Below are 27002 nucleotides of genomic sequence, written 5' to 3' on the forward strand. Positions count from 1 at the left end.
ATGGAATTTGCTATTCCTTTGACTATTCAATTTTGCCGCATAAAGTTTGTGATCGACAAATAAGCGATCAGCTCGAAGCATTTTGCTTTCTTTTTAACTGATCGTTCAAATCAGGTGTATTTTAAATAGGATTTAATAACATAATGATACGTCATTTACTGCAGTGGCTTGAATTCTTTTTCTTAGATACTGGAATTATCACACAATCTTTTCAACTTACTATAGTATTATTATTCCGCCAGACATTGCGTAGAACAGAAATATTGATTTTTGTTGTATAAGAATTTATAAACTCTTTTTTATAGAGTTTATATTTATATTATAAATTTATATTTATAATATATATAAACAAATTGTAATAAAAAATTTTTAAATTTAGTTATTTTTATTTTTCAGAATTTAGTATTTATAAACAATTTGTAATAAAATATATATAAATTTATATGTTTTTATATTTCAGAGTACGTGTGGAATATTATGTCAATGAAAACACATTTAAAGAAAGACTGCAACTTTATTTCATTAAAAACCAGAGATCGAGTAAGTAAACAATATTTTAAAATTTCAAATATTTAGCTAAACTACCAAATATTAATTAAGAAAAATAGTTTAACTAAAAACTAAAACCAATTTTCCTTCCATTTTCCATTCACAAAGAAAAACCTCAATTTGTGCTCTTCTTCCGGCTTGATAAGCACCTAAAAACTGTGCAGTGAACTATGAATTTGTAACAAATTTGATTGCTAAATAAAGAATAAACTTTAAATGAATAAAACCAACATATGAAACTAATTTCTTTGACATTTCAATCAATCAAAAGGATATAGTTTACATTAATACGTAAACACTTTTTCTAGTTTCAAATAAAATCGTTTACATTTAATACACTTCATAGATACAAAATGACGAGTGCGAATAGAAAACCAATACATATATATATATATATTTGTATAACACATCTTTGAATAATGATTTTTCTTTCAGAAATACGATTTTATCCATTATATTAATTCTATAAGTTTTAATACATCTGTCCCAATGCGTCTCTTACTCTTACTTTTCGACTCGTTTTTGATAGAACAATTTATTTTTGGTCTGAAAACAAGTCTCAGTTTTAGCGATTACTTTTCATTTAAACCCAATATCTCTCCCTGAAGTATTATGCAAATGCCTACGAAAACCCTTTCAGATCTGAGTAGTACGGTTGTTATGCAACCAATACGTTATTGATTTAGTTTAACTATTATTTTCATCGACTTGTAACACGGGGTGCGCTGTTGGTGAAATATCTCTATTTTAACTGGAAGTTCCAGGCTTAGAACTCGTACCTGTCAAATTAGAAGCGATGACTAATTGTGCATTGAAAGTTTGTGCAGCCATAGCTACTTGTGGTAAAACACGATCAATCATCGCTTCTACTTTGACAGACACAAGTTCTAAGCCTGGCACTTGCAGTCCAAAAAAATTATATATGGACTAAGAGCTAATTAAAAAATTCGATTATTCCCTAAAACCACTGATAATGAGTACAAGGAAACATCGTTGTATGGTCAGCAAAATTTCAATAAATTAAATAAGTTTTTGTCCTTTTCTTGCTATTCTAATCCGTCTAATCTCTATTTTTTTGTGGCATGTGAGATCATTTTGTTTTGATCTCTACATTTATACCAATCATTAATGCCACAATAATCATAGTTTTGTCTTTTTCAAGATAATATCTATACTCATTTCAATCATAAATATCATGATGTTGATAATTTTATCTTTTTCTAGAAAATAATTTAAGAAATTTTAAACTTATTCCAAAATATAGATGCCAAAGCTATTGTCTACCTAGTTGACAACTTTTTTAATTTAGGTATGCATAGAGCTACTACGTCTATGTTGCATCCCTTGTAGGAGGACTTCGTACCAGCTACTCCTAAATTTGTATTTTTAAGGTGTCAGTTATATCACGCAAGTTCACTTTTGGTGTCTTCACAATTAAATCGATAAAACCACGATAAGTGAAACAAACTCGTCATTTTTAAAGCAGACAAAGATGTGAACAGTACAGTCATGTTAATATTAATAATAATTATAAAAAAATTATTAATAAATTGTAAAGTCACTGCAATAATATCTACTAGAGCAACTTCCTACAATATAATCACAAAAATAAAAACATTTTAAAAATCTGCAGTTCTGACTGCAGATCAATAGAGATTTCTAATTTGTTATGACGTTCTCGATCAGTAAATCTGGATTCAATCTAGATTTACTCTTAATATGTCAAATTTTGTTGAACAATTGAAGGTTTTTAGAGTAATTTAAATTTTTTGTAGTTGCTTAGTAGACAGTATTTCCAAACTATAATTGAGAATAGTGAAAAATTTGGAACATCATTAAATAAATTAATAATGAGTTTTTGTGTTTGTGCAATTTTATAGCACTTTTTAAAAAACATCAAATATTTTGGTATATATAATGTATTTCAGTTCATATAGAAATGTGTGAGATGATTCCTCTTATTTTAATATAACATTAGATTCATATGAAACAAGTTGAAAGTGAGTTTCATTAACTACATCATAAAAAGGATTTGCTAATAATATTCTGCTTGTTTGCATACATATATGTAAATATATATTAATATATATATATTAGTTCTTACTTAATGAATGCTACTAAATTAATTTAAATGTACTTGACAGCAAAATGTGCCCAAATACTCTTGAAAATAAAAATAATTGCTTTTATACAACTTATAGCATTTGTTTTTCAAATTTTAATTAATCTAGCTTTACTCTCAATCTGTCAAATTTTGTAGCCCAATTGAATATTTGATGGTAATCTAACATATTAGTAGCATTGTTAGTAGATATTTATATTTTTTATGAATACATATATTGAAGTCTGTTGATACTTCATTTGTCAACACATATAAAACAGCTGTTAATTTCAGGGTAATCTTGTTAATCTGGCAAAATAACTAGAGTGTTATAAATTAATCTCGAGCATTATACATTTAGCTCGATATTTATCAATCGAAAATGAAAACTGCACTAAAAGTAAATCTTGGTTAAAAAAAAGTGCTCCAGATTTACTAATCAAAAATGGTATTCATATTCTACATAAAGATACTTTTAGATTAATAATTTTTCTGATTGAAGTTTCAATTTGCTTTTCTAAAACTCAAAACAGATATACGAGTGAAATACTTATTATAACAGAAACAGATTTATGATTCCAAATGAGCTTATGTCATTTTAATAAATTTTTAATTTGCTTTAAGAGTTCAATACAAATTCACTTGCTGTGTTCTATTAGAACGGAATCATAAATCAGTTGTAAAATGAATTAATTAATTATAGTTATTTTTTAGTTCTTAAATTAAATAATAAATAATTTATTAATATTAATTTCAAGAAATAAATAATTCCAAGAGGAATAATTTTAAGACCACTAATGATGGGTATTTGGCAATATTCAAAAAATGCGTCAGCCAAAAATTCAATAAAATAAAATAACAGAAACAATCATTTTTAAGGTTGTACATAGTTCAAAACCTCTCTAAAAAGATTGTAGAATTGTATATTTTCTGAGAAAATACTTCAGAAATCTGTTGAGAAATTAAGTAATACTTTTTCAACTTTTGGTTATTATAACTGCAGTCAGATATAATTTGATTCCTGTGATTCAAGCTAAAAAATAATAAACCAATGTTTAAACTGTACTGACTTAGTTTAACTTAAAATAACTAATTTCATATTACAAGTTCTAATGAAACCAGACATTTATAACACTTAAATTGGATTATTTCTTTTAGTTAAATAGACCTTCGCCTATCACTTGTTCCATATGCAAATAGTCAATGAATATGTATTAATGCTTCCAAATTTCATCAATGGATTTGATGTTTGTTCATCATTTTTAATATAACAATTCGTTGACAATACAATAAAGTACATTTGGTACCGGTTCTCTATTTTTAGAACCAGTTTATTGTCTAATCAATTGCAACGTGCAATTTGCTTGTTGGTCTTATAATGTTTTTATCGACACGCCATCTTATCAGCAAAAATATCTATTTTTTATTATATTTTGTTGGCAGTGGGATATCTACCATTGCTTTATATTTTAAATAAAATTTCTTATTATTTTGTAATTTTTTAGTAACTGATACATTTAGTAAAGCTGCCAGTTTATGAAATGGTCCATCAAATTTGTAGTTTTTACCATCTCATTCAAAACTATTTCAATTAAAAAAAAAGTTTATGTTAACAACCACATTAAATTCACATTCATTTAATGAATTCTTATCCTATTTAAATTCATCAAATTTAGTGAAGTTGATTTAAAAGATATTCATTACAATCCAATTAGTTATTTAAGCCTTCGTCTTTGTATTTATTATTAAAAGAAAAACTTCAAAAGTGTGGAATTTTAAATCTGAAACATCTGTACTATGTTTCATAGTAATTATCAAGCATTTGTATTAGCTTTGAATCTGATTTCATTTATAACTATAAACCCATAAAGTAAACGTGCTCAAAATTCAAGATTTCGTAAGATAATCGTATTTCGCATTTAACAAAACATTGTATGAAAACCCAAAAAGTTTAAGACAGTTAAAGTTTCCCTTTTGAAAGTCTTTAATTATATATATTTTGAAAAATGTATGTGATGACTGTCATATATATAAAATGACAATTCTTAGTCACGTTTCAATAAATTACACTCAAAGGATTAAAACTTTCAATGTTAAACAAACTTTTAATATTGATGTAGTATATGTAACTTATTTAATTTTTAATTGGAAAAATTTTTTTTATCATAAGAATTGAAATGATAAAAATTTAATTAAAGCAAAGTTTATTAAAAATAAATTATTATATATAATTTTTTTTTTCTAAATGGTATACATATAAAAATCACAAAAGGATAGAACAGTACAACATATGATTATTCAATTCCTTATATATAATATAGCTTGAGCTATAAATAAAGAAATATTAGTTATTATAATATAATAATATAATATTATGAAAAAATGCAGCCCCTGAAGGCACGTATATTCTATAGGAATTATTAAAAAATTTTAAAATTTAAAAATTGTGTAATTGTGTTCTATTTTTTAGGCAAGGGTATTTTTTAGGCAAGAGTTTCAGCAAATGCTTAGCACTTGTATTAAGTCGATCCATATACGTATATTCAGATGAGACCAAATCAGATAAAATATAAGAACAGTGTATTTCCTCACAATCGTTAAAGTCAAGTTTGCTTCAAATTACCAGAGATATATAAAGTCTTCCAATACAAAATCGAAACTACCCATTGGGGTAGCTAAAAACTATAACGGAGCAATCAAATCTCGCAAATGTGTAGATATCGAGCAGGATCACAGGATCGTTAATCTCTCGATAAGCTAAACAGTTGCGTAACCAAATTTGTGCAAAAAATAGAGAGGAAGATAATATACTAGACAACTGTTATTCCAAATTTCTCTACAGTTGACTAAATTAATTATAATTAGAGATAGAGAATGGAACATTTATAAGTATATAAATATTTGAGTATATATGTAGAAAACTTTCTTGTTATGTGTATGTGTTATTTTCAAGACCTGTATTAAAATACGCTCTTTGCTTAAAAACTAAATTCCAATCTATACTTTCTTTTTTAGTATTATTTTTAATAGTTTACATTATATCTTTGATCTTCTAACTTTTATTATAAGAATTCTAAGTTACTATTAGCAGTTAAATATTGTCATGAAATTATATAGGAATGGTAGAGTTTTTCTTTTATATTTTAATTATATTTTTAATGGAGAATTTATCCTTTTCATCCCCTCTGCAAAAACCGTGAGCCAAACGACATTAATTTAATATCAGCTTCAGTTCAACACTCTTTTAGAAAACATAATAATTTTAAAGATAAAAATACCTTCATCCCTTGATGTTTTATCTGATAAGAAAGGAGTATTTAATCTTAGTTTATATGGTAGATCCAAATACTTTTATTATGGTAGATACCTTTTTTATATGTTTTATCATTCCAGAAAAGAGCTGTGAAAGTAGAGACTAATCAACAGTGAGAACATCCCTGACATATGACAGAGCATCTCTGACCAAACAAATCACAGAAGCTCCTTTAAATTTAACAAGAACTTGTCAAATTATTTGATCTCATTATTAGAAGCAATTACTTATTAAATATTTTATACAAGTGACTAAATTGGAAGCCTTTTGTAGAAACGATGGTATAACTTTTTACAATAAAAAGTATAAAAAAAATATTTAAACATTAGTATAGTAAATCTCCGTTCATCTTTTTTTGGAGGAAACAGATTTCTAATTTAAAGATATATGAAAGTCAAACTATAACAACTACTTGACTATTAAATTCTATGTGGCATACCATATAAATATCATGTTTGGCATATACTACAACACAAGATATCATAAATTCCATACAACATAAAATAAATTAGTCATGTTTAGTTATTTACGTTTATGATTTCGTTCTAATATAAATACACCAAGCAAAAGTGTTAATAAAAACTTTCATAGTAATAGTAACAAAACTCCAGAAAAATATGCGAACAAAAAAGTCAAGTACGGCTTTGGATCAGTTGGTTAAGGTGCACTGATTCTGAGCTTCACATTTGGCAGGACCCGAGTTCGATTCCTGGTACTTGCAGCTTCAAAAATAATGATTTACGAATAATTAAATACAAGAATTATTTCCAAGACCACTGATGATGGGTATTTGGCAATACTCGAAAGAGCTGTATGGTCAGCCAAAAATTCCATTAATTAAAATAATATAAAAATAAATTTTTGTTGTTGTATTTCACTACTGTTCGAAAAAACCTCTTTATAAAATAAATTATTAAATTTGATTTTAACATCAATATAACAGAAGTGACTATTTTTAGTTTAATAGAAACTGTGATTTTTAATACAGACGTTTCAAGAAATGGTGAACTACAACAACAAAAATTCTTTTTATATTATTTTAATTAAAAAAAATAAATAAATTTTTGAAATATACACTCATACTAATTCGATATTATTAACCCTACTAACAATATTTTCAACTAAATTATCTAAAAAAAAAAATATAAAAAAAAAGTATGAATCCTAATAAGAAAATATTTTTTTTAAATAGAAATGGTATATGTGGAAAAATATAATAAATTATTAAATTTAATAAAATTGAGTAATTGTACTTTCTCGAACTCACTTTGTTTAAGCCAAAAAATCACTGAATAAAGCAAATCTCTTTCTATTTGAGAAGCCATTAAATATTTATTAAATTATATTGCAATTATTTATGTAAATATTGCCAAATTAAATATTAAAATCCCAAAAAAGGTAAAGCGATTTGTTTACAAATTTGATTTAACCGCAAAAATATCTAACGAAAACGCAACATAAATCAACACAACAACAACAAAAGCATTTTAATTGAATGCCTTAACCGAACCACAAACGGATTAGTGTAGGAAAACAATTGGGGTATTCACGATTTTGATATGAAAATGTATGAAAGTAAAAATGGGTTTTGTTACTTGTGCAATGGCGTTCCTAAACCGCCGGCCCAAAACAAATAAAGCCGCTTAAGCAAACACTACCTCGGCTCATAAAGTAAATCATTATTCAATGAACAAAAAATTGCACAAAATAAAAGAAAAATAATATAATAAAAATACTAATAAAAAAGGAGAAACAATAGAATTATTTTCTAGGAATAAAAAATATTTGTATTTCACTGTTGTTTACACCCAATCTACTACGGCAGGTGTACTTGAAGTATCCGCCGCAAGGTGGCATACAACACCTTTAAGTTAATTTAAAAGTCCTGTTGAATCACTACATATTTATTATTTTTTTTTCTCTAATCTAAATTTTCTTCTTCCTTTTTTTCTTTTTGCAGGTTTACGAATACGAATTGCTGATTTGTTTCTTAAGTTACTAGCCTGTGTTCTATACATTTTACGTGTGATAACGGATACAAATCCAACATTTGCAACATGGTGAGTTGAATGGAGCTTGAATAGAAAGTTGAGGAGAAAAAAATCCTGAACAGAAATCAACAAACAAAATTGACTAATCGATTTAACTTTTCGTTCTGCTTTCTTAATTTCTTTTATTTGTTTTTTCCATTTCCTTTTTATCAAAGTTATGGCTGCTCTGTGAGCAACAAGACAGAGTTCCTCGTTTCAGCCCAACTGACGGAGGAGGAATTTCAGGAAAATCCTATTATCAATTGGGAGGCCATTCTGTGGGTAAACCGTCCCACGGTGCTGTGGGCTGTTCAATTAATTTTAGCATTAGTGTCACTAACGGAAGCAGTACTTCTTACATATCTAGGCTACAAGGTCAGTACAAAAACCAACAAAGGCCGGCTTACCAAAATGTTTTGGTATAAGCCAAAGCCGAACACATGCCACATGTGCTATTGGAAGTAGTAGTGCCAAAAAAGTAATTATCCGTTACTTTGTATTCGTTACTCAAGAAATACCGGAGTAACGAATACAAACTTTTTATTGTATTCGTTACTTTTACTCATTTTACCAATGAGTAGTATTCGTTTTACCTACTCTTTTGAGTACTTGGTAACGATTACTTTCAACAGCTGTTTTCGCGGTTTAATAACAACTACTTTATTCAAAAATTTTGTTCGTTTTCAAATTTATTAAAAATGTGTGAAAATATTAATAATAAAAAAAGTGAAATTTGGATTCATTTTGAACCAGTAGGAAGTGAAAAAGCTAAATGCAGATTATGTGGAACAAACTATTCAATAAAAGGTGGTTCTACTTCAAATTTGAGAAAGCATTTAAACATTAAGCATCCCACGGTCCTAAGCGCCGTTAATCGGAATCGTGAAGTAACGAAACCGCAGTAACGAAAGCGCAGTAACGAATACTGAGTAACTAATACTGAGTAACGAATACTGAGTAACGAATACATACTCGAAAAGTAACGGGTAGGTACGAATACCCAAAAGTAACGAAGTTTGGCACCACTAATTGGAAGTGTTTCTGCAAACAACATTTTTATGGAATTTTATTGGTATTTACTTAACTATTTTTCTTAATTTTTCGTTTTTGTTTTTTTTTTGTAGGGAAATATTTGGCAACAAATACTCTCGTTTCACTTTATTTTAGAGTTAATTACGACAATACCTTTTGCACTAACGGTGAGTTTATATTCTATTCTCATATAATCATTTTTAATCTGAAAGTTGACTGTATAAATAATATATAAAATCTCCTTGCAGATATTATGTTCGCCTTTAAGAAATCTTTTTATACCAATTTTCCTCAACTGCTGGCTGGCGAAGCGGTCGTTGGAGAATATGTTCGTAAGTAAATTTTTACTTTAATATAAGAGTTAAGTAAAATATTTTAAATTTTATAAGTTTGAATCTTAAGGATTTAAATATTTTAGTTAAATCATTATTTTTAAGGAAATGTAATGGTTTTTATAGTACTAGTAGAACAAAAATATTGACGACATATTTTTTTTGTGAATACAAAATCTCAATGCTAAGAACAACTAATTGATATATAACCATATATATAACTCGTCCATCACTTCTATATGGATATTTAGCGTTTAGCAAGGCCACAAACGGTACTATTCACCAGTTAGAAATTGCACAAAGCCAGGCTCTGAGAAGACTTTTCAAAGTACCATAGTACATTAGGACGAATGACATCCTCAGGGACCTCAAGACTGATCCCATCAAAAAATACATGAAGGATAGAGCCCTGAAATTGTTTACCGCGTTATCAAATTTCAGAATGGTTATAGGCTCCTCGGGGAGGTATGCAGATCTGAGGTCAGTTATTGCTTAGTCTGATGAAGTGATAAACAATAATCCAGTCAAAGCGTAAAGACGGGTTTTGAAAATACCTCGAATTAAGAAAGAGTAAAAGTGCTCAAGTGCACTGGCTCAAATAGCGTCAACATAATATACATGTATATATAAGATTTATTAAAGATCAACTTTTATATAATTTTATAGTGTACCTGCAGTAGACATAAAAAATAGTGCGATGGGTAATTTTTTGGCTTTTGTGATACTCTAACATTTATTTACTAATAAGAAACATTTTATGAAAAATCAGATACGTTTCTTTGATATTGCAAGTAGAAGTAAAAAAGTCTATACAAATTTTTTGAACATTTTCAATTATTACATTTTACAAAGAAATTGAAAAACTGACTATGGTTGGACACAAATTTGAAAAAGTTGTGATAAGTCGATTAGGTTCAAAATACATTCAAAAAAATTTTTGGAATCAATTAGTTTTAACTACTTCATCAGGTCAGAGTATAACAAATGGCAACTTTGAAACTTCAGTCACATTTTTTTTTGTAAAAATTAACTACATAAAATAAATCAAAAATAGTCTTTTAATTGAATTCAAAAAGCCTTTGAAAACACCAATCATGGAAATTTATTATTTTCTTTAATTTTTTTTATATTTTATATCAATTTTGCCTAAATCATAATTTTTAGTTAATATAGATATTGAACCTTTTTTATTTTATTTTCCTTTTTTGTGTTTTGTTTTTTTTATTTGATTTTATTTTATTTTCTTTTATTTTATTTAATTTCATTTTATTAATTTGTTTATTTTATTAAATTTTATTTTTTATTCTTTTGTGTCATTATAATAATTTTTTAATTTACCAAATAAAATTATTTTATTTTATTTCATTTCATTATATTATATATAAAACGATTTTTATTTAACTCAGCTAATTTTATTTCTAAATGACTTAAAATGCATTAGTGTGATGTTAGCACATATAATTAAAACCCCCAAGTAGTTAATGTTAAGACCTAGAACACCTTAGTGTGAATAAGTCTTTTGTGACTCCAGCTATATCACTGTTACTGCTGCAAAGCACTTTTGTGGTGGCTGGAAATAATTTTACATGCCCCACAGCATTTTTGAAAATTTAAGATCCGATTTAGACAAAACAAGTCACTGCTGTGTAAGACAAAATTCGAACTAAAAATAGAGCCTTACCAACTTCAAAGAGACAATACCGATATTCTGATATTCACAAATAAAACTACATTTAATACAGCGAAGAAATAGTTACATATAAATGATTTTGAAAGTAAATTTGTCAAATGTCATTTTGCCTGATATATAAAATCGAGCAAATACTAGAAAAACAAAATAATCACATTTACTTATCAGATAAGTCATACAAAAGTTTAGACTTTCGAATTGGTACTATTTTTGTTGTTAAAATTAATGTGAATTAATCTCAAACCGAGGTCTGTAAAAATTTCAGTGAATAAAAGTACAACAACACACAAACAATGGCTGATATCTAATTTTACGAGAAGCAAACCCTCACAAATTCCCGGTTCAAAACTAAATAAGGGATTAGTATTAAAATATACTAAAACTTTAAGTGCTCAAGAAAACTAATCTCTATAAACAAATAAAAAGACTTAGTCTTACTTACTGTGCAGCGTGTGACTCATTCATAGATTGATTTAAAGCTATAGCATGTACTAAAGGTGATCAATCCAAAAATCTGAAATTAACTCAAAATTTTTTTGTGTTTCTGAATATATTTTTGTTATGTTTCAATATATAATCAAATTAAAATAATAAGCCATTGTGTAAAGTTGTAATTTAATAGAGCATAGTGGCGTCTATAAGGAAGAAATTGGAGTTCAACGCCCTCCTCTAACTATATGTTACATACTTTATACTAGATATAATAGATTATTTCCAATTGAACGTTTTCAAATGAACTCTAAATTAATATATAGCAACCTTATTTTATACGTTCCTGGTAGGGCTACCCTGTATACACAATTCATTCATTTTTATTTGATATTAATATATATTAACATATGTAATATATAATATATACTTATTTTCATTATCTAAAATCATTTTTTGTTTAATATTTAGCATTATAAATTTATATAATATATATTAACTATATATTACACATTATAAAATTCTATTTTTTATATCTTCATAGAACGATTTGCACCGCGCCATGCAAAAATCTCAGTCCGCCTTGTCTCAGCAATTAACAATTTTATCAGCAACGTTGCTGTGTTTAGTATTTACAAGGTAAGAAATATTTTGATTATTGAAGATATATATTTTGACATCAAGTGTAATATTTATATTTAAATTAAATATACACGAATATTTGCCAAAAACTCGAATATTCCACACGTTCTCAATGACAACATCATAAACACATGTCTACCTACATTGCTGTTAAGTGCCTGTTAAGTACGCTGTGCTACGGAATATCAGCAGCACTCATTTCGCATTCACATAAACACTCGTATCGTATGTACATTAACATAGATACTCTCATCCTACATCCGCACACACACTTAACAGTTGTTGGTAATGTGCACGATATTGACTAATGCAAAAACTTGATGTCAATTACGCTGTTAATAATCATAAATTGCGGTAATATGATAATGTAGTCATTATTGTTGTTGGTGATTTTGTTGTTGGTTATTGAGCTTATAATGAAGTTGCAACGTGTGTAGTTGATGAATATTTTGAACACGTCCTTATTAAATTATTGCAGTGTTTGTGGCATTCAACACTTTCAACGCGCAGGCCATCGGCATTTGAATCTCTTCCAGAGCACATATTACGTGGTCGTGACATTCTCAACAGTTGGCTACGGTGACTTTGTGCCCGACATATGGCCCTCACAGCTCTACATGGTGATTATGATATGCGTTGCATTGATTGTCCTGCCCACACAGGTGAGTTAATTAGAAAAATTACAAAATCCAATAAAAACCTAATAAAAAAGGGAATATAAAATAAAATCATCGTATTCGAAGTATTTACTAAATGTTCATCGTCGTCAATCTATACACAGTTCTCCCACACTGCATGAATAGATATGCAGTTGGCTAAATGTTTAAGTGGAAATGTAATATGATATGCGGTCAGTGTTACATTTTAGTCATGAATGAATGAACTCAATTTTAAACTTAATGTGAATGCATATGACCGCATTTGAGAATAGTTTTGTCAAAAGAACTTCATTTAATTGAAATAAATAGTTCCAGTGAATGAGATTTAGTGGTCATAAATAAAAGTTTAATTAAGAAACTTAATATATATAATTGGTGTTTTTATAAAAACCTATAATTCATTAATCAAAAATTGGTCGCTATTTGAAACATGTTTCGTTTTTTTAATCATAATTCATACAGTTGCAAATCTAAATATTGAAGTATATATTCACACATTATATAGTATGCGTAAAAAGTAAAGTATGAATTCTAACATTATATTATAAATTAGAATTTTTAGAACTCAGAGTAAAAATCACCGTTTTTAAACATCGATTCACAACGCTTTAGTGATATATTATACCTAAACCACCACGCTAGCATCCATGTTTGAAATACTATATATTCAGCAATATTGGATCTATGATGCTGTATTACTCTGAAAACAACTATAACATATTATTTTCATACTTAAAAACTCTTTATCTCAACACTTGAAACGAACTGCATACATTTTTTTACTGAATTTAATCAAAATGATTTCATTTAATTATTAAATTTATGGTAAATAAAATATTAATTAAACTATATAATAAGAATAAATTTAATATAAAAAGTGTTAATTATAAATAATATGAAAAGCGAACAACCGCAACGATTTTATTTATCTAAGTTGGATAAATCAGACAGAGATTTGAGTATAATCTGTTATCTAGTGTGTTTATATCATGTACTTTTACAATTGTGCCTTTGACTGTACTGAGATCTCACATCAATATATTTTCAAGAATCGTTTGCAAAACTGCAAACAAATATGTTCAGCCAAGCTTCATACTAATCTCGCTTAGTCCTATGTGTCAATTTTCTCATCCCACTGCGCGGAACTTGTTTGAGTCTGTTATGGCCATAAAAGACTATTCAATGAAGGACTTAATAGCCATATCGTGATCAGGTTAAGTAAACCTAATGGAAAAATTAAAACATACGCTATCATAGCAGTACTCCATTCGATAGGATCTATGTTATAAATTAGTCATACATATGTATATCTATTATGATTGATCTATATAATATATGAGTTATGATTTATAAAATAAATTGTGTTTGATTGATTATAATTCCAAATAGGTTTTTGCACATAATATATTTATTATATATAACAAAATAGTAATGTTTTGCTTTTTTTACTCTGACTAAATAAAAGATTAACTTAAACATTTATTTTGTTTAATTAAGGTTCTTATTTACTTAAAAATAAATAAATTCATTAAATTTAATTTGTAAAAAATTAAATTATAAAATAATACCAGTGGCCTGCCATTCTATATAAATTATTTTTAAGTATACGAATAAAAAAGATACAAAAGTCAATCATTTTAATCCATGGATTTTTGTTTTGGTCATTGCAAAACTATTATTTATGTTGGTTTAATTTTTAAAATAATAATGAATAAATATTTTAAAAATTGAAAGAATTTATGATTACACATGTAGTATTTATATATTTCCATATAGAAAATACAAATATTTAGATTAAGTCTGCAATTTATTTTTGAATTACGATTTTTAATAAAAATTTAAAAATACTTAAAAAAGTTTTCATTGTAAAGTATGTGAAAATAAAAACAAAAATTTAACCAAGTTGCAAAATAAATAATAACAATAAATATAAATAAATTTAAAGTTAATATACTACCTAATATATAACACATTGTACATATTATACTACAATGTACTACATGCTATTGCTTATGTTTGTATATTTTATTAAGACTATTTTAAGATATTACAATAGATTAAACTAAGATACTTTCGGTAGTTAAAATAAACTATATTATTCCTATAAAACATATACAAATAGATATAATGGGAAATTTATTTTTATTCGATTAAATGATTTCACGTTTCAATGGCGTATTCAGGGCTGAAAAGCGAGTTAAACCTTAAAAGCATATATCTCCCACTTGATAATATTTAAAAATAACACAAACTTTAGAAATCTGTCATGTTCTTGAGTTTTATATTTAAATACTAATATAAACTAGAAATTTTAATAATGAAATACCGGAAACATTGCAGTACCTTATCAATAATTATCGTCGTTAGATTTAATTTTTAAGTTAGAATTATATTTAAAAGAAACTTCTGAAAAAAATATTACTAAGAATATTACTTTCTGCATATACATATTTACGTATGCATTGATGTACATATAAATAAAACAGCTGCTATTTTTTATAATAAATAATATATATCATATATTGTGGGGCGTTGGAATAGCGCAACCTCCATCAAGTGACCCTACTCAATTGAAATACTAGCCGAAGTAGACCACAAAACGACTTGAGTGCTTTTTCGTCCTTCGAATGTTGTTATTGTGTTAAAGCTACAATGGCTACCGTTCGTATGACTACATCTCTTGTAAGCAGCACATTTAGCTTGAGGTAGCCTACCAAATCATCACCAACTCAATAGTGTCTTAAGACAGTTAGCTCTTCTAATGCTGAACATTGGCACAATATATCCATCGCTATCTCCTTTTCTTTCAGACAGAGTTTTCAACTGTCTTCCTCAATAAGAATTATTAGGTATATGAGTGATACTTCAAGTTTCCATATTCAGTATTCAATGATGTTAGCCATCTTAGTGTGCTCTGCGGATAGCTAAGCACTTTTATCGCTTCACTGGCAAACGGTTATGGTAACATGAGTTTAGTTTGTCTACAAGTGCTCATCTCTCTCCATCTGTTAAGAAGAAGTAAATCTATCCACATAGACTGTAGTCAAGTTATAGCTCAATAGTAAATTATGGTAAATTTGCAAAGTTTATTGCTATTTTAAAACTAACAAAAATAATTAATTAACTTTTTGAAATATGCTTGACATTTTAATGCTTTTAAATTAGAAGTTGGTACATAAATAAGTTTTAATTTTTAATTAGCATACCTTAATGATTTTATTTACTTAAATTCATTTTATTATTGTTTCAAAAACTTCTTTCTGATATAATCATTAATTAAGTTTTAGAAATATGAATTAAATTTCTGAACTCATTCGCGATATTCTAAGCAATTTATAAATAGTAAATATGCAAAATGCAGTAGATTCACAGAAGTAAATTTAGTTCACTTCTCACTCTCCATGTGATTGACATTGACTTTTATTGCAAAAATACTAAAAACAAAACAATAAAAAAATTTTTTAAACAAAAAGAATGGTTGTTTAGTATCAATCAATTTTTACGAGTTTAGTTCAAATGTCACTTCCGAAGTCAAAAAGTTGATCTCAACTACGATAGTCGACAAAAATTTGTTTAAATCCATTTGAATAAGTGTTTTTAGAAAAGAGTGCATGGTACATGTAGCAACCCAAGTATCAGTAAATAAATCATCATTTCTGGAACACATACAATAGAAATTGATTTACTTTCATGTTCGATACTAAAAATAAATATTTCTATTTGTAACTGGATTAAATTTATTGCAGTTTGAACAATTAGCGTTCACATGGATGGAACGTCAAAAGCTGGGAGGAAGTTACTCATCGCATCGAGCGCAAAGCGAAAAACATGTGGTCGTTTGCTCAACAACGCTCCACGCTGACACTATTATGGACTTCCTTAATGAATTTTACGCACATCCGCTGCTGCAAGATTACTATGTAGTCCTACTAAGTCCGATGGAATTAGATACGACGATGCGTATGATATTGCAGGTGCCGATTTGGGCGCAACGTGTCATATACATTCAGGTAATAGGAAGATAAAAGGATGGGAAGACTAAGACTAACTTTAAATAAAAAAATAAGTAAAAATCAAATGAATATATCAATCGAATTTTATTCGAATTTCAAAAAAAAAAAAAAAATTATTAACAACAGAGCGATTTTAGCATTACAAATTAGTTACATTAACAATTTTTTATGAGTACACATAATTTTTTCATTTTACACACGAAATTTATAATTCCGCAGCATTAACTTATAAAAATGTAAAATTGGTTTCCATTAAGTTTAAAATGTGCCTATTTATTTGAATTTGAATAGGGATCGTGCCTAAAGGACGGCGATTTGGCACGTGCACGCATGAATGAGGCGGAAGCCTGCTTCATTTTGGCAGCGAGGAATTATGCGGATAAGACTGCAGCCGACGAACACACAATTTTGCGCTCGTGGGCGGTTAAGGACTTTGCCCCAAATGTACCGCAGTATGTACAAATATTTCGGTGAGTTTGCATTGTTCAATAAATCATTCGATTTGTTTACAAATTTATAAATTGCAAATACTTTTCAATATTTTACAAAGCAATATCTTCTAAAAAGGAAATAAAATTTTTTATTTTAATAATAGAATATATGGAAAATTAATTTAGAAATATATATAAACCTTATTTATTTTAATATAACAAAAATTTTAAAAATATATACATAAAATAATTTAAATTATAATTGTTTAAACTCTAGAACCCAATTTAATTTCATATTATTCTACTTTATATACAAACCAACTCTAGACTCTAAAACCTAACTGAATATCATGTTATTCTAGTCTTTATGCATACCAAGGCACCTCTGACCGAAAATACGTCACAAAGTAATAGAGTTTTCGTTTAGTATATATATTCCATTAGGACTATAAGCTGGGCTTCAAAGCATACTTCTATAATATCATCAGAATTACTTATCATAATTTAACGAATCTCTTATTACAGTGAATCATCTAAATGGTCACAGACAGTATTGAGTAAAGTGCTTGAGACACTAACTAGCGTTTGATTACGCAAAGAAAAAGAAGATCTAAATACCATTTAGATTAACTCTTGACCTGTTAAATTTTGTTGTCCAACCGAACGTTTTTAAAGTAACTCAAATATTTATATTTTTCATAAATATATGATTATATATCGAATGAAATCAAACTTTATCTGTCAAGTGATATAAAAACGGTGTTAATATTAGGGTAATCTTGCTACTCTGGTAAAATATCAATAGTGTTGTAAATTATACAACGATACGAATATGATGTAATTAATATAATATATAATGTGCAGTGAAAGAAGAGTCCAGCTCTTCATAGAATATTAATATAACATATAAATAATTATCGATTAGTTTTGAAGATTAAATATATTTCACATTATGAAACCAGGAATTCGACAAGAATAGAATTCATACTCTATGTTTTAGGAAAAATTATTAGAAACGGTATTTACCAAAAAGACGAAAAAATCTGTAAATAATTTTAAGGTAAAAAGTATAATAGCTGATCACGAGCCTTTAACGCTTTAGAAATTGTTTAATACTATATAGAAAATTGAAAATCCCCTTTTGTTTTAACATCTATGTACTACGCCGGTCTAAATATTGCAATTAAAGTAAAAATGAAAGCTTTTCTGCGCTAGTAATTTAAAAATTTTGAAATAATATTTAATTACATATTTAAACTTAAATTTAAATTTAAATCAAAATTCTGTCTATTCCCTTGTTCTTAATACTCAAATTGATACAATTTTCTACCAGAGGTGGTACTATTAAAAATAATAATCCTCTAAGAGGATTATCGACATAAACTTTCCTCCTACGCAATTGTACTTACAAAAATTAATTAATTAATTAATTTTTTCAACACACTTCTAACTTTAATTAAAAAATAAATCGTCGCCTATATTAATACCAATATTTTCAATTTAATTTAAAATTAAAATGTTTTGTGAAGTATATTCTTGGAAGTGCATAAATAGTAATAACCATAATTAAATTAATTATTGAAAATAATAACAATTTACATATTTTCTGCAATCCTGTTGAAAAATCTAATAATCAATAGCACTTATCAAGTTTATTAGTGAAGCAACTAATTAAGTAAACATTTTATATTTAAATTTTATATTAAAAAACTCATATTTGCTTGCACTTTGAATATTTTTTTATCTGAAGTAAAAGCATTTTTTCACGCTTTTCGCATTTGTTAATTTCACGCTTAACTCTAATGAAATCAACCGTGGATGACCAATCTTCTGACACTGACTGCCATGCACGGAACACAGGCCGGAACACAAACTGCATGTAAAGTTCGCCGAACATGTGGTCTGCGAGGATGAGTTCAAGTATGCGCTTCTCGCAAACAACTGCACTTGCCCGGGTGCGAGTACCCTGGTTACATTATTGCTGCACACGTCACGGGGGCAGTAAGTATTATTCAATTAACTTTTATTTACACATGTACGTTAGCCCGCATGTAAGTAAATGTGAGACCCATTTACTTGCGTGGGTTGCGGGTAAGCACAACACAACCTATAAGGATTGCTAAACATTTTTTCATGTGACTTCCTTCCTTTGAAAAATTAAAATTGTTGCTATTTGCTTTTCATTTCATGAAGAATAGTAAAATTACCTTGTAAAGCGTGCACTCCACGATCCCTCTGAAAAATAGATTATTTACATTATATCTTGTGACATTTTATTTGTTAAAAAAGCATTTACCTCCACAGTACTTCCCCGAGGGAAAAATGTATTACACAGAAAACTCTCTGTTTACTACCTTTTTAATTTGGTAAAATGAACTATTTTTTCTACGTCTTCTGACTTCTGAGTTCTGACTTAAATTCCGACATTGCGTAACGCCTATTATTTACCTTAGGCGAATTTGGCTTTGCAACTGTTGCTTCTGTTTTTTATGCGTTCATGTTTCAAGTAATTGACCATGAACTGCAAAGGACCCAGAAAAAACAGCTTAACACCCTCATTAAAGACATGACATAACAAAAATAATGTTTGGGTTTTGTACTATAATAGAAATTTAACATGAAATTGCAGTAATTAACAATTTGAGTTACTTTTTTTGTGAATCAAATTTCACTTACCAATTTCATTAGAACCACTCCATTGGGATTTTGACGGACGTATGACACACATTTTATTTCAGCCTAACAGTATCTTTTCTTATTTGGGACAACGTTAAATACCGTCATGGGCTGTTCAGTGAATTAAGCTTATAAGAAATTGAATATTAAATTAAATAAATATTTTAATGCACAACAGGGAAGGCCAACAATCACCGGAAGAGTGGCATCGACTGTATGGGAAATGTTCCGGCAACGAAATCTATCACATCGTTTTAGGTGATAGCCGTTTTTTTGGTGAATATGAGGGAAAGAGTTTCACCTATGCGAGTTTTCATTCTCATCGGAAGTAAGTATAACTTTTTAATATAAACATTAATACAAATATACACATATGACATTAAATACTTAGAATTGATTAATACATAATTTTTGTAGAAAAATATAAACAACAATTAAAGATACAATTGTATAAATAATTTTCCCGGGGTTTTTTTTTTGTATTGAGTGATAGAGATTTAAATTTTTAATTTCAATTTCAAGCACTTATTAATTTACTTTAAATAAAAAATTAATGCACCTTATGTTTAAGAGTAAATAAATAATTATGTGTTGAAATTATAAGAAAAGTTGGTAACCCCATAATCAGAAATTTATTTCCAGTGAAGGTTACAGATTAAAAACTCAAAAATTTTCAAAATTATCACTGAGATATTTTTTTCTATAAAAAATCCATCACTTCATCTGAATCTATTGCAGTATCCCATGGAAACATACCTTTAATAAGCGCAGTGAGCCTATAATAGCCAATTACATTATATGGTAGAGTTTTTATTTTTTTTCACAGAATACAGAATATGATTTGTCAACGTTGGTTATTGTGATAATTAAAAAAGTTATATTACTGTGCGTTAATATTTTTAATACCTTAGTAAAGGAATCAATCTTTCCAACCATCATTAGTTCAGACAAAGACATTTAATTATCGAGGTAGACTTTATCAGTTCAATTAAGAGTAGGTCTTAGCTCTTCCACAAAAAAAGTATTTTAAGAGGTCCGGATGATGCAAACCGCATACTAGGTGGATTGATAATGACCTAACTTCAAGCTTTGAACTTTAAACGACAGCTGTAAAAGTTTCCATTTCATCAGATGTTTGGTTAACTATTTGCAAATAATTGAAATAGTGTACCTTTGTGACTTTTTATAAAATGGAAAAAATTGTTCAGTAATAAAATTACTCCATTTGAAAGGAATGAGCAATAATGCAATCAATTTGGAAATGTATTCTGTTTACGGCAAACTTGCATCATCGTTAACAACAATAAAATATTGGAAAACTGAATTTAAACGTAGTCTTACGAGTGATTGCTCTTTGATGAAGAGTGTCTAGGTCGTCCAAAACAGGTCAGAACAACAGAGAATGAAAAGAATATTGAAAAAATTGTGTTATTCACGATATCATGTTGGATGATCCACAAATTAAATGCGTGAAATAGTGGATATGACAACCATATCATATGAACATATATCAAATATTTTACAGGATATCCATCTTCCGACAAGATGGGTGCCTCGTTTGCTCACAATTGACCAAAAACGATAACGACTTCGTCATTCAAAACATTGTTTGGAAATGTTTATGCACAATCTAGCAAACTGTAAGCATCGGGTAATGATTATTGATAAAATATGGACTCATTACTTCACACCTGATGGAAAACAACAGGCCAGTCAGGGTAGAGTCCGGGGGTGGTGCTCCCAAACGACCACGAACTCAATAATCGGCTGGAATAGTTTAGCTTCCGTGTTTTGAGATTTAAGTGAAATAATTTTCATAAACTGTTTGGAGAAAGGAAAAGCAATAACATCAGACTACTATTGCATATTATTCGATTATTGATCGATTATTGAGAAAATCAGGAAAAAACGATCACATTTGTAAAAGAAAAAAATGATGTTTTTGCAGGATAACTCAACCGATCACACGTCAATCCATTTATTGAAACCAAATTAAATGAATTACAATACGAAGTGCTACCTCATACACTGTATTCTCCAGATCTAGCTACCAGTGACTATGTTTTTATATTTAAAAAGATGACTCTAAGAAAAGAGATTTGTCAAGAACAAATGCTGAATGGGAATGGGAAACTGAGATATATTTTAGAGGACTTGATAAATCGTATTCCTTAAAAAGTATCCAAATGTTGACAGATCGTTGAACTCTGAGTGTCGAAATAAAGCGTTAAAGCATAAAATATAATTTTCCAAAAAAAATGCGTTATTATTACTTAGACCGGGTATTCATCAATCCACCTAGTATATGAGTAAAGAAACATTTAAAACGTTTCAGTAATTACTACATTATATTACTTATATAATAATGTAGTAAACTAAATGTCAGTTATGATTACATACTTCTTGTTTATAATGGAAAACGGTCATTTAGGTTATCTGTACTTCTTATAAATTACTATAAACTAATATTATTAGTCCTTGCCACTGTAGGTATGTATCTTTACATTATTAAGAGTTTAATTTATTTGCGTGCAGTTTACTATGAATATTAAATTAGTTTCAGTAAATATTAGCTACAGACTTTTATTAATTAAGTATAAAATAATATGTAATTACTAATTTACATAATAAAACTAATACTAAAAACAGTAAACTTATATGTATTTTTGTAATTATTTTTTTTTATCTAAATCAAAGAAAACGCTGAGTAGTTTATTTAGTGTACTTGTTTAGTGAACTATATTTTTATTATTAAATTCTGTATTAATTTTTTTAACAAAAACTAAAAACATTTAAATTTTTTAAAGTGAAATAAAAATTCTATTATATTACATAAATTTGTTATACAACATTTTTATATAATAATTGATAAATAAAAAACCGAAGAAAATTGAATTTAATTTCATTTCATTCATTACTTGTTTAATGAACTACATTTTAAATATTTAAATTATATATTAATTTCTTTTTAACTAAAAATTAAAACATTTAAAATTTTTAACATGAAATAAAAATTCTTTTATACTTCATAAATTTTTTATACATTTTTATACAATAAATGATAAATAAAAATTAGAAGAAAATTTAAATTTAATTTCATTTTCTTCAACTTTTGACTCATTTCGGTCATTTTTAGATATGGCGTCGCATTGGTTGGTGTACGTCCGGCTGAGCTTCCGGAATTTTATGAGGATACAATACTGCTTAATCCCGGACCGCGACACATTATGAAGAAGGATGACACATGTTACTACATGAGCATAACAAAGGAAGAAAATTCAGCATTCGTCGTTAATCAAAATCAAAATCAAAATGCGGACCCGGCAACGGGCAAAGATGGTGGTATGTTAAACAAATTCAGTCTATATCTTTAAAGTCTTATTGAAATGTTTTATGTTTGGAACATGAAATTTATATGCAAATTATCAAAAGAACAACAATTTTAATTTAATCTTACAGATACGCTTTTATTGTGTGTGCGTTTTTATGTTCGTTCGATGAAGTTGCTTTAATTTTTTAATTGAAATTTCTTTTCGAAATATTATAAGATCTGTTCTCTTTGGTTCTGTTCCGTTTTGCCTCTATTTCTACTCTATTTCTAAATTTTCCATTAATTACTGCTTTTGTTAAACTTTTAAGAGTTCTTTTACGTTTTTAAAAAGTTCTTTTTTAATCGACTTACACCTGCAAGTATTGTATTTAAAACGAGTGAACTACTTAAGTTTGTTCATCTTAAAAAAGATCAATGAACTCAAGTTAATGTTAATTTTGAATTTCAATTTATTTTAATTTTATTCCTAAAATTAATTAATTTTATTTGGTCTTATATATATAAAATAATTTTATATTTTAATTAAATTATTTTTTGTTTATTTGTGTTGAGATCACTAAATTTAATTTTCAGGCACTTCATAAGTGTACATTGGTTCCTTTGTTATGATTTTATATTATCAAATATATGCAAATTTTACTTAATGGAAAGAAATATAATTCCAATACAACACTTAAAATTATGCATTTGTAAAATGTATACACTCTTGTGATGGGATGCAACACTCTACATATTAACACCCTGTATTGCAGTGTCCTTCTATGTGTACCTATTTTCACAAAAGTATATATCTAAACATTATGATTCAGAAAACAATTTACTCTTACATATTAAACCATATTCAATACTTGAGAAAAGGAAACTGATATGTTTAAGCTTCGGAAGCTGTTTCATATGTAGCACAAAAATTAAGACTTTCCCAGTAAAACATTACTAGATCCATCTACAGTAGAGCAGAGTAGAGTGGAGTGTTTAATTCAAATATATTAAAATATAAATAAAGCACTTATAAAGACTTTAGCAAAAAAAGAAGAAAAAAGCATTTCACAATTTTTATAGGTATTTAAAACTATTTAACTTTAATAGGTCCATATAGGTCCTTAAGTAGTGTGGTGCTTATAAAAATTATACACAAAATGTATATACTATGGACGTATGCGAGTTAGGCTAAGTTGCGTTCTAAATAAGGAAAATTCTAAGTTGAGCCGATAATATAGTGATGTGTCGATACGTGTTGATAAATGGCTAAATGTGTGCAGTGCAAAAAATCCCAAAAAATCTCCCATTTGATTTAGCATCAATTTAGCCTAACTCACAAACGTCCTATGTACCATATATAATTTTTAAAATGTTAACGTATAAATTATATATTTATCCACGAATATCACAATAACAAATATTACAATGACGATATTTCTTTGAATTCTCATATGTTTTTCAACACAGCGATCAAAATCATAGAAATGTTTCTAATTTTTACTCTGATATTAACTACAGCCGCTTGCTACAGTAGGTCGCTAACTGTTGTTAACATTTTTTTATTTGTAGTGCTGCCAGCGTGTCATCTTACGGACTATTCCGCCGATATTTTAAATATATGGAATATATTACCTAGCGACTGTAGCTTAATCATAGAGATTATAGTACTATAGAAATCCATTTGCTTAGCTTTATTTTTGGTATTTCTAGCTACTGTAGATTGATCGTGTATTGGACATTAATTCCAAGTATCAGTACAATCAGTTTATAACAGTGTTTATAGTACAGTTTCTGGAAAAAGAGATATTTATATAAGGATATTAATATAAATAATTTGTGTTAATAATAAATATTCTTGCAAATAATAAGCGTAAGATAAATGTATGAAATCATATATGTCATTTTCGTTTTAACCGAAATAAATTATTAAAACTAAATTATATACCCATATATATAACTTTAATTCAATATAAAGTCGATGAAGAGGTAATCTCGTGCATTATTCGTAATTTTCAAACTTGAAAGAGATAAAGATTAACTTAAAAAATTTGTTTTTTAAGATTTCAAATGAGTCAAAAGCTTCAACTTTAATTTGATATTTCATTTATAAGAAATATAAGACTAATAGAATCAAATAGAACAGATACTTTTTATTCGTGTCCTTATTTTATATTTAATTAATAATAATTTGCTGCTAAAAGTATAAATGGTGGTATTTATTTGTAAGCAGCAAAGTTTTAACTCATCACCTTGACCAAAGTTAAATCATATTTTACATCTTTGTTTAATTACTTAATTTACTTAATTAATTAGTTTACTTTACATAGCATCGCATAACCAAAAAGAAAATTTAATGTGAGGAGAACTCACCAACTACAATTTACAATATACAGGTTTTCATATTCATCAAAAGCAAAAACAATTTGATAATTGAAGTGACCATGACTATCTGCATAACTTAACCCTCACAGACTCTAACTAAAAAGAAGACATTTAGCCCTACGTATGAGAACGAAAATATGATCCGTTAAGATTTATTCTAAAATCAGGCGATGAAAAGAAGTTTTGAGTTACTATTCTCATTTAGATATAGATACAAGTTAGACAGTAAGTATAACAAAGATTATGATTAGAGATATTAGCTGCTGATAAGCACAGCTGATATTATCTTTCCTTTAGTGACCTATTCGTTCATTCTCAACTCTGTTATAAAAAATAGAAATGCCTGAACTTAGTTATAGGACAGAATCTGCTTTTTGGTTTGACAGTTATCTGAAGTGTCGTAATGATAGCAATTTGTTTCAACTAAAATGTATTTTTTTTTCAAAAACCAAAACGAAGATAAAAACTCTCTCATCCACAAACATAAAAGGTGTATGGAGTCATAAAAATATATAACTTGTTTTAATTGAATAATTAATTAATTATTAAAAAATTCTGATAGGGAGCAGGGGATCATTTTTTGTTCTTAAAAATTTTAAGAAACAAATTTAAAATAAAAAAAATTTGATTTATATTTGTAATTTATTTTAAATAATTAGCTTATAATAAAGATACGTGGATTAGAATAGAGTAGACGTCTATATTAGTCATCGCCGTAAGTTCTTAACTTATATATGATAGGATATTGTAAAATGAATTTATATAAATTTCTAAATAAAGAACTTACAAACTAAAAAAGAAAAAAGAAATCAATTATTCAATATTTCTAGATACCAGTTAATACTATTCAAACATAATTAATGTTAATTTTTTCTTGCCGATATTGACACGTCTTTATGATAATTAATTTTTTAAAACTTCTTGACACCCTTATAATTATTTAAAAAAAATATATATTATAAACATATTATCGTTAATTGAAAATTACGATTACACTAATAAACATTTAACAAGTGATATTTCTACTACTCACACAAGATCCTCTTTTAGAATCCTCTTCTACAATTTGCATACCATATGTACGAATATAAATCTTTTTTATATAATAAATTTTCTTTTTCAATTTCATATATTGAATGTTTATAAAATTTTAAATTGAATTAAGTTAAAACAACATTAATAAACAACAACAACACTACAACCACTCTGTCCACTATGAATACCAATGTAGCAACAACAATATCAACAATAACAACAACAACAGCACATGCGGCCCCAGTGCCGTCCGTTTGTGTACGTGTGCCACATAGTCCGAGTTTTGACTCTGGTGCGGATACACCTATTGAAAGGCGTTTATCCGATAGTGAATTTACAACACTTTTTGTGCGTGAGTGTGACACAAGATCTTTATAA

General features: G+C 27.6%; 1 protein-coding gene across 1 annotated transcript; it reads left to right on the forward strand.

Annotated features, from left to right (window-relative positions):
- On the forward strand, positions 1-27002 carry LOC119674981 (potassium channel subfamily T member 1-like). Its single transcript, XM_038086139.1, has 14 exons — positions 1-44; positions 461-540; positions 7924-8023; positions 8170-8368; positions 9118-9192; positions 9274-9357; positions 12021-12115; positions 12597-12780; positions 16524-16787; positions 17082-17260; positions 19082-19222; positions 20076-20225; positions 23034-23239; positions 26821-27002. Exons 1-14 carry the CDS (start codon positions 1-3, stop codon positions 27000-27002), a joined length of 1983 nt encoding a protein of 660 aa, XP_037942067.1.

Source organism: Teleopsis dalmanni, chromosome 2, assembly GCF_002237135.1.
Source record: "Teleopsis dalmanni isolate 2A chromosome 2, ASM223713v2, whole genome shotgun sequence".
Classification (NCBI taxonomy): Eukaryota; Metazoa; Arthropoda; class Insecta; order Diptera; family Diopsidae; genus Teleopsis; species Teleopsis dalmanni.

Coding starts and splice junctions, on each gene's coding strand:
- LOC119674981 (XM_038086139.1), top strand. CDS start 1: ATGGAATTTGCTATTCCTTTGACTATTCAATTTTGCCGCATAAA. Junction 16,788..17,081: donor AACGTGTCATATACATTCAG/GTAATAGGAAGA, acceptor GAATTTGAATAG/GGATCGTGCCTAAAGGACGG. Junction 19,223..20,075: donor CTGCACACGTCACGGGGGCA/GTAAGTATTATT, acceptor AATGCACAACAG/GGAAGGCCAACAATCACCGG.